Source organism: Poeciliopsis prolifica, unplaced genomic scaffold (assembly GCF_027474105.1).
Source record: "Poeciliopsis prolifica strain line A6 unplaced genomic scaffold, Auburn_PproV2 SCAFFOLD007, whole genome shotgun sequence".
Taxonomy (NCBI): Eukaryota; Metazoa; Chordata; class Actinopteri; order Cyprinodontiformes; family Poeciliidae; genus Poeciliopsis; species Poeciliopsis prolifica.
This window is the reverse complement of record NW_026562382.1, coordinates 7,954,956-7,964,820: the sequence shown is the minus strand read 5'-3', so window position 1 is coordinate 7,964,820 and position 9,865 is coordinate 7,954,956. Positions and strand designations below refer to the sequence as shown.

Sequence of the window (9,865 nt, the reverse complement as noted above, 5' to 3'; positions counted from 1 at the left end):
CCTAAACCCGAGGTCATCAACTCAGTCCAGAGTAGCAGTTAAGAAACTTGACTAAAAATAAGCAATGACCTCTGTAAAAAGTGAAAGGTCTTCTATCTGAACTTCTTAATGAAATGAGTGATGTTGATTATTCCTTCATTTTAAGTCAGGCTGGAAATGATGTGTTCTATTTCTAAAACTTAACAACCACTATATGTGATGCAATATCAGCACCCTGTACACACGCACACACTGTGAAAAATTGTGATTGTAGCATCATGAATAGGGAATACTACAAACGTGGAAGAAGTTGCTCTGTTTAGAAAAGCCAAAAATTAAACTGATCAGCTTACATGTAAAGACCCTTGACACTATCTCAATGATGAAACAATGTTTTCATCAACAGAAAAGGTGCATTAAATTATGTTAATATGAGGTTTGGCTTTTTATGTTATGTGTTCAGAAAGTTTAAAAGTAGTAGTCAAACTTTGAGGAAAGCAAAACAGATGTTACCAATTTGTTAATGAGAAATCATCAAACCTCCCTTTTATTATCATTATTTTACTCTATCTGTATGCACATAAAGAGTGCATTCAGGTGCTGATAAACCTTCTTTTCTGTGATAATATTACGACTTAATTTGGACTAAATTATCTTATACTCGTTTCTCGTCTGCAGAAACGAGTATAAGACGTTTGCATAATGACCTTACAGTCATTATGCAATACGAGTTGCATAATGACTAGGGTTTGCCCCCAGGCATGATGGATCATCAACCGGCATGATGGATCATCAACCAGCATTGTTCCACTGTGACAGTGCATAAAAACCTCTTCACCGTTGTAAACACACCCTGGCGTGATTTTGCGTAGCTGTGATTTATCAAAATTAAGCAGTAAATCTGGTAAACTTATAAAACTACTGCATTACTTTCACAGTGTGACAGCCAAGAATAGTAACCAACCAGCGCTGCAGTGGGCGGGGTTTATGTCAGTAATTGACCAATCATAAAACGAGGAAGTAAAACCTCAGTCAATGAAAGGTAGTATTGTAGCGGGGTTGCTTTGAGAGTAGTTAAATGTTGGCTCCAGAAGCTAGTTGTGTTAAACTAGTAGCCCGTGTTTAGTTAGGGATGTCTTTTTCGTTTTTTAAAGTGCGACACTTAATGAGCTAACTCCAGTTTTGAGGGAAGAGTTCAAGGAAGAAGCGCGCACGTGAAAATAAGAAAATAACCAAAATGGAGAGTCAAGAAGGAGCAGCAGCAACAGCAACGAGAGACTGTGTGCTTGACTTTTCCCGTCTGAGTTTAAATACTTTCAGCGTCAACAATGTCAGCGAGGACAGACAGAGGGACACCAGGCAGCTCCTCCTAAACTACAACCGACTATCCTCGCTGCCCTCGGCGGTCAGCCTGTTCTACAACCTGGAGTTTTTGGACATTAGCAACAACGGGCTGACGGCCATCTGCGAGGGCATCACCAGACTCACCAAGCTAAAAACCCTCTTGGCCAAGAACAACCGCCTGGACGAGTTCTCTCTGCCCAAGGAGTTCGGCTCTCTTCAGCTGGAAGTGTTGAACTTTAGTGGGAACCGCTTCCAGGAGATCCCGCTCCAGTGCACCAAACTGTTGCGCCTGCAGTCGCTTTCTATCGGCGGAAATAGGCTGAAAAGTATTCCTGCAGAGATAGAATATTTAACCAGGTACGTAACGACGCCGGTTGGTCAACCGCAGGAGACAGCTAGCTGTAACCGTTTGTTTGCTTTACAAAGCACGTTTATGTAAGCCTTAAAAAAATTAAAATTCAATAGATCATATGTCAAAAACGGCGTATTGCAGCCTGTAATTAAGCTGTTCATACTCTGGTTTCTTCCCAAAATGCAGAGATTGTAGTCAGTTTAAGTGACAGCAGAACTTGTGGGTGACCATTATTCTAAAGGGCTGTTGCACTGATTGACCTGCTGGCAAGAAATCCTTTTGTTTTATATGCAAAAAGTTCAAATGAACTTCATGTGGCTTTTGGGCAGTCGCGCTTCAAAAAGTTGTTAAAGTCATACATCTGGAATGTTTAAATTAATCATTAATCAGTACTTGAATGTGTGTTCACACATACCCACATAATGAGGCAAATGCTTGGAAGTAAAATCAGCTTTGTACAAAACAGTATTACGTAGAACACATTTTTACAATTATTGCCAAGTTTTTATGTTGCTTAGATTACAGTATGGCATATGATGGTGTTTTTTTTTTTTTTTTTAATTATGCACTGAAGTTATGGACTTATGCAACTCTTCTCAACCCTAAAACTATGCCCTTTTTTTCTCAGCAGCTAATGGGTAACATCAATAAAATAAAATATGGTCATCCATTCAATCAGAGGTCTCCAACTTATGTCCTTGAGATCCTACTGTCCTGCAGGTTTTAGATGGAACCCTGGATCATATGGATTTCGTAATTACTGGGTCTTTGTCAAACTTCATTGTAGATCATGAGGGCTGAGGTTGGAGTCTCTTGCATTAAATGCATCCAAAACTCTGTACCTGTTCTGCTTCTAAGGAAATCATTGTGAACAAAAAGTAAAGTTTCTTTCAGCTGTTTGGCTGGTATGTTAATTTTAACTCATTCTTGCTTTACACAAACTGTAAGGAGAATATCAAAGGAGATTCTATTTATTAGCACATATATCTAAATAATGAGTGAAGTAAAGTTCACTTGTTCAGCAAAACATAAGCTTCTGTGTTTAAATGGAGCGTGTAAAGTCTCTCTCAGCCCTGTAAAATTGTTTATGTACCATACCCAACATTACAAGGCAACATTTAATAAATCTATATATAAATGCAGCTGATAAGGAGACCCTTATTAAAATGGTTTTTAATAATTTAGGTCTGAAACTAGCAAAACGGCAACATATTTGAATGCTTTCCTGGAAAGAAAGGAATTGTAAAAGCTTTTTTCCTCCAACAATAACTGCTGGTGTTTAGCTAAATAAACATAAAGGACTATAACACAAAAGAAGCAGTTTTGTACTGCACATCATTGTGTTAATACAGCAGCATTGTGTTATCAAAAGATAGTCTTTAAAAAAAAAAAAAAAAACAGTGAAGGTTGTCCTGGCAAGACCAATTGCCAACACTTAAAAAGATGGGAGGCTGATAAATTTGGTTAACCTATAAGATAATAAAGAATTCCTTTTTTTAACTCCTGGTAATTTAACTCCTCTGCTGGTGTTATGGGCTCTCTCTAACTGAGAAGAGGTCCCATTCATTCATGGTACAATTGCCTGTGTTGGGGTCGCAGAGTTTAGCCAGCTCCCCAACTCTGTTGTTTTACACCAGCCATTGGTTTTGTTGAAAGAACTCGCTGCCCCATGGTCAAAATGTCTTTATCAGAACTTTCTTTAAGTCAGATTTTAAAGACAGACATTTCATATCTAAACTACTGTGAAAGTCAACAAATTAAAACTAGGAATGATAATTTAACATAAGGAATTTAAGTGGAAACACTTAACCATTTGAATTTTTTTTTTCTTCAATTTAACATAAATATGTTGACTGCACAGAGGATCATTTTGAACTATTCACTTATTTATAATATATTTTGTTTTGGTACACAAAAGTAGTTGAATGTGTCTTGCTGAGGTTTCTGTTTTCTCACAGTCAGCGTACTGTCAAAGTTGCCGTTTGCTCCGCATGTTTTGAGTCATCAATGACGAGCTGTCATTAAATTGTTGTAAACCTACTTTCCTCACACCAGGCCTCGTGCTTCACGAGTCAGTTTGACCTACTTAATCTGGTGCCATCAACTGATAGCAGTCACACTGTTATTAGTGAATGCAACATCGCACGTTGCAGAGACAGTTTTTGATATGACCTGCACTGATAGATGCCCAGGGCGCCACTGGAAGATGGAGTAAACGAGGCCCATATTTGAAATGAGTAAATCAATTATATAAAGGAAAAACAAAGAAATGTAGACAAAAGATAAAATTATGAAATTACATCCATAAAGACCTGGATTGGTTTTGAACCTCTGCAAGTTATAACCTATGAATCTTAATGTGTTAAAACAGTTGCAGTTGAAAATTGTAATTATCTTCCCCTTCTCTTAGGTGAAGCTTTGACATTGGGTAGTTCGAAGATGTTCCAGTTCGTGATGACTGGTAACAACTATTTTACTTGTATCTCAGGAAGTAATATAGTTCATAAAGTTTATGTTTTTAAATAATTCATTTTTAGTTTTATGAGGAGTGATAATGGTGTGGCTCTTGTTCTAGTAATCTTCCCTTTGACTCAGAAGGTTCAGAATGTGGTGTGTGACCCTATAATATGTAACCCAGGGGCTGCAGCATGTACAGTTTAGCCATTTTTGTGCTCCCCTAACTAATCAAAACTTTAGATCTACAGATGTGACACAGTCCTTGATATCTACTAGAGGAAATTCAATTTTATTTCTGTTAAGTTTTGACATAAAAAAGTGAGATATTTGTGAAAAATTATGTTTGAGAAGCAAAATATATGCAACCTGGTGGCAAAGAACAACAAGGAATCCCCAAAACATTTGACGCTTTGCTCTGTGATGGACTGGCGAGCATTTAAAGATGTTATCAGTCAGTCATGAGACGGTTTCTATCTTATCCTGGGTTGATTTTCCAAGATTAAACCTCCACACTATTTTATCAGTCACGTGGAGGATAAAGAGTCGACCTCTCATCTAAGTCATGTCATTGTCTTCAAGATACAATCAGTGTTTTGGTCTGTATAAACATTTTATACCTCTGACGCTGTGGTTTTCGCCCTTATTTAACTTCCCAGTTACATGAAGCCGTTTTAGGCTATCCCTACTTCTCAAATGGACTGAAGTAGACATCTTGCAGGCTGCTGCTAAAGCTAGCTATGAAGCAGATTCTAAATGGTGAACAAAAGAAGAACGAATAAGAAAAAAATCAGATTTAAATACTGCAATGCCACTTGAGTCAAGTCTGAGCATCTGCTACCTTGAGACTTTTGTCAAACTGACTGTAATTTGTATTAACACAAAACTGCAAATTTATTACACTTGAAATATATTGGCCAACAATTACTGCACTCCCATAGGTTCATTTGCATTATAAATATTGCATATACTGTTAGTGTGATGGCGAAATCTTCGATGTATTGTGCATGCTTAATCCAGTTTTTGGAAATCTTTAACATGTCGCTACAAAATAAAATTTCAGAGAACAGTCCATTTTAAAACTTAAAACAAATGATCAGAGTTGACACAACTCTGATAATAAACATTGTAAACAATAATCTGTCTCAAGAGGATGTGCACCATTACTTTAACTCTACAATTTCAAGCTTGTTTTATTAGAGGGTGAGCTAAATAACTATCAACTGTCAGATTTCTCTAATTTAACTTATGCTTAAATGCCTCAACGGAACAAAAATCAGATCAATTTGATCACTTTTCTTTATGTAGCAGCTCTGTAAAAACATCAGATTATTGAAAATCCTTTTTGTTTCCAGCTGGCCAGTCTCCAGTCGAGACCAGTCTTCTCCAAATCAGAAAAATATGGCTGAGTTTCCGTTGTATGTGGTATCAGAAGCAAACTTACAAAGAAATCTACAGCAGGCTTCCGTCAGCCTTTGCTATTACTATAGGTCACTTTCTTTGGAAGCAGTTTCAAAATGCTGCTGAGGAGACATTTATGTATGAAATCTAACTTTCTTTGTAATTATGTGTAATTTTGATGAAAACAAATGTTGGACATTTTGAAGTATGTTTAGAACTCTGTATGGATTATGGATGAAACTCCCATCTCTGTGGTAAAAAATTATGCTGTAAAGGTGGTTTTAGCTTCTGTATGTTATTGTGTCCCAAGTTAAACCGCATCAAATCCAACTGGGGTGGAACTTTATGGGATAATTAATTTCTATGCATTGATTTGGGCAGCAGACCCTGAATATTTCCTTTCCTAGGAGTTGGGTTTTTCGCTGCTCTGCCACCAGGACAGCATAATGGGCTCCTCACTGGCACATGCTGTGTCATCAGTTTCAGCAGGCAGATGGTCTGGCCGTTTACTTTTGCTGACTAGTCATCCATAGTTCTCGCCATGTTTCTCCTAATTACACCACCTTGTATTATATGCCGCCAATTACTTACCAGATCATGTCATATTTAACACAAACGGACAATTATTACCGCTTTTTGCAGACGTGGCAGTGTCAGGTTTAATTTGTGGTCAGAGGCACAATGTCAAGATTACTAATGATAGCAAAACAACATCCAGAAAGCCGAATGCAGTTCTTACTAATGCTGTAACTGTGTGTACTCTTGGCTGATTTGAGAGCAGTTTGGGAAAGACGGCGTAAAGGTAAAAAAAAAATAAAATAAAATAAAGACAACTACCCCTATTGCCAATGAAGTGCAAAACAGATCTAATATATATCTGCTTATATTACCCCATACGTCTTCCTCATAATAATGAATGAGTTGTGATGTTGAAAAATTGTTCTCTTTCTGCGACTTCATTTCTTTTATCTTTCTAACTTTATTTAGAAAGAAACAGGCTGGCTTTCAGGCAAACTGCTAGATGAAACATCTTTGGCTCCCCCTTGTGGATTGTTAATGCTGGCTAAATTTAACGCCAACTTGACTCTTAACAATAAACATTTTTTATTCTAAGCTTGTTGCCAAAAAAAACTGATGGTAGGCATTTTAAAAATAAGCTGACTGATAAAACCTACCTTCTCTCTTTTAAACGATGAAGATATTTTTGTCTGAGTTTGACTGTTTCATACTTTTAAAAACTGAAGATGATGATCTAAAGAACTGTTGCCCTGAGTTGGTCACCATAAACAAGTGTTTTAAGACACTTCTGTACTAAGTGCTCTGTTTGTCATCTATCGTTTTTAGTTTGGAGATGTTGTATTTGGGAGGAAACCTCATCTCAGACATTCCTCCTGAACTGGCATACCTGCCTTACCTCACCTACCTGGTGCTATGTGACAACCGCATCCAAAGTGTCCCTCCGCAGCTCGCCAGGTATTAACAGCAGGTCTTGACAGCTCCTACCTAATCTATGCTTAAAAAAATGCTTTCTGTGATATATACACCTGTTCCAGTGGTTAAACTTTGCAAATGAAATTTCATGCCGCCTTTCTTTTTTTCCAGGCTCCACTCTCTACGATCTTTAAGTCTCCACAACAACCTGCTCACCTACCTGCCTAGAGAGATCCTCAGCCTGGTGCACCTGCAGGAGCTCAGTCTTAGAGGCAACCCCCTTGTGGTGCGCTTTGTCAAAGAGATGATTTATGACCCGCCTTCGCTGCTAGAGCTAGCAGGACGTACCATTAAAAGCAGAAATATTCCTTACTCTCCATATGACATGCCTTCCAACCTGGTGCGCTACTTGGACCTTGCCAGCAAGTGCCCCAATCCCAAATGTGCTGGTATGATGATGTTTTTAATATTTTGGATCAGAATCAGAAAAGTATTTGGTTTTCCAAACATTTCCCTCTTCCATTTTCTAAAGAGCAACAATCTAATAATAGTTAATAGATTTAGTAAATGCTACAAATCTCTATTTTTTTAATTACCATATTTAATTTGCCTCATCAGAAGTTAATATTCTGATGAGTGGTCCAAACTACTCATCAGTAGTTTGGATTTAAACTCACTGAATGCTCACTAATTTCAAAAATGTCACAGTTTTCACAAATTTGGGCTTGTATCTTTAAATTGAGGTTGAACTGAACCTGGGATTCTCGAACTCTATCTTAAACGCCAAAGGAAGCATTTAAACTGCTGTTTTGTGGACTTTTGCAACAGATCTACACATTTTTATGAACAAATCCTAAGAAGTTATTTAAGCCAATTTTCAGTTTGTTTCATGATTTCTGGTGCTTACACATGAGACGCAACAACAATTCCAACAAATGGAGGTTCATATTTTGTAGTCAAATGTCTAGAATATTCTAAAACCTGCAGAAAACCGTTAACTCTAAAAATTAAAGGTAGAACGGGAACCTTGAACTGCAGAGCGATGATGCACAATGTACTCTAGAGTGTCATATATTTGACTTTGCTGTTGTCTCTCCCCAGGTGTTTACTTTGATTCATGCGTGCGGCAGATCAAATTCGTGGACTTCTGTGGAAAGTACCGGCTGCCCCTCATGCACTACCTGTGCTCCCCAGAATGCACGTCTCCCTGCAGCTCCAACCCTCAGAGCGACGCAGAGTCTGAGGAGGAGAACAGCGTCCCTGCAGACCGCCTTCAAAGAGTCCTGCTGGGATAATCTCATATTGAGAATACTAAAGCAAACGCAGCGCTTGCCTCAAACTTTGCCGCACATACATCCATCGATCCTCTCCAAACACACAGTAAAGGTTTTACGTTCAGCTGCTCATACGCACAGAATATCAGAGAGTCATTTCTGAGACTGGGAATGTACAAGCTTAAATTTTTGGATTTGGTTTGTTTCATCTCACCAGATTAACATTTGACTAATATTTGAAGGGTTTGGGCTCTGGGTCGCAACCTCATGAACCTGTTTGAACACAGGGGGGCGCTAAACATTTCTCTGGACTATAAAGACGAAGGACTGGATTTGTTGCAACACTTCAACCTTTTTAGTAAATATGTCACAATTTCTGTTTGAAGAATGGATCTGAATCTTTTCTTGTAGGAACTGCAGTTGATCTCCATTTCTGTGACCAAATGATCAGCATGTCCAGTCAGGAAGTATTTACCAAGTTCTGGCACTAAAATATGGAAGATGACCTTTATAAACCTAATGGTGTCCTACCTGTCATTAAGCTTTGTAGCAATTTGTTTTTAGCAATGCGATCTTTTCATACGCCATGTTTTGGAAGCACAGAGGCCTAGTTTTATTATATTAACACAGTCGTACAGTAGTGTGCTTGTACAGGCTTACTTACAGGAAGTGGACGTGGGGTGGACCAGGGAAAACTATGTGAGCACGGAAACAATAGCTATTGAAGAGTTTCGGCCTTCATGTGCGTTGAGGGCGGCTGGCTTTCTTTTGTTCGACACATTCAGACACATCTCATTGTTTTTGTTTTGTGTCAGATGACGGTCTTCTGTTTACAATCGTTTTCCAAAAGCTTTGTGTTGAGAAATATTTTTATCTCACACGCTTTCGGTTTTTTTTATTCTTTTTTTTTCTTTTTTATTAAAAAAAACAAACTTTGTTACAACCGCACCAATATTTTAATAATGTGCCTTATTAATGCTGATTTCTAACAAGTAATCCAAGATATAAAAGCTGTGACTACTTATTCACCCTAAAATGTGATGGACCTAATATTAAGAGAGATTATGAACATGAATTAAGCAGTGAAATATATTTCATAACAAAATTAGCTTTTATAAAGGCATTCTGTAATGTCAAACTATCACAATTTAAATGTTCTTCAGAATCTATTGACCTATAGAGTGTATGTGGGTTTACTCCTAATATGATGTAAGTGAACAGAAAGGAATAAAACAATGTATTGCCTTATGTTGCTAATGGGTTTTGATTCAGTCTGACTGATTATTTTGATCTGCACCATGTGAAACGTGGAAAATATGTTGAATTTGCAGTTTCAAGATTATGATTAATCAAATTTATATTTTTGTTACTTTCTGTATATAACAAAAGCCCAATTGTTTCTTTTCAAATATCTTATCACGTACTTTCTCAAAATCTATCCAGCTTTTTATTTTGAACTTCTTTCATTATCTCTCATTAATATACAGCACATTGTGTGTTGTTTTCTTTTTAACAAATGAGGAAAATGTATTTGTAAGATTATGATATGTAAGGTTTCAGGGCTTCAAAACTACCAGCTGGTTAACAGAACCTAAGCTTGGTGGAACGCTTTGCAATTGTGATAAAATGT

At 37.5% G+C, this 9,865-nt stretch overlaps 1 protein-coding gene across 1 annotated transcript; it reads left to right on the top strand.

Annotated features, from left to right (window-relative positions):
* The first annotated feature begins 1,029 nt into the window (after positions 1 to 1,029).
* lrrc58b (leucine rich repeat containing 58b) lies at positions 1,030 to 9,483 on the top strand. Its single transcript, XM_055032412.1, has 4 exons — positions 1,030 to 1,680; positions 6,875 to 7,003; positions 7,133 to 7,410; positions 8,063 to 9,483. Exons 1-4 carry the CDS (start codon positions 1,217 to 1,219, stop codon positions 8,254 to 8,256), a joined length of 1,065 nt encoding a protein of 354 aa, XP_054888387.1. The 5' UTR covers positions 1,030 to 1,216; the 3' UTR covers positions 8,257 to 9,483.
* The last annotated feature ends 382 nt before the right edge of the window (positions 9,484 to 9,865 follow it).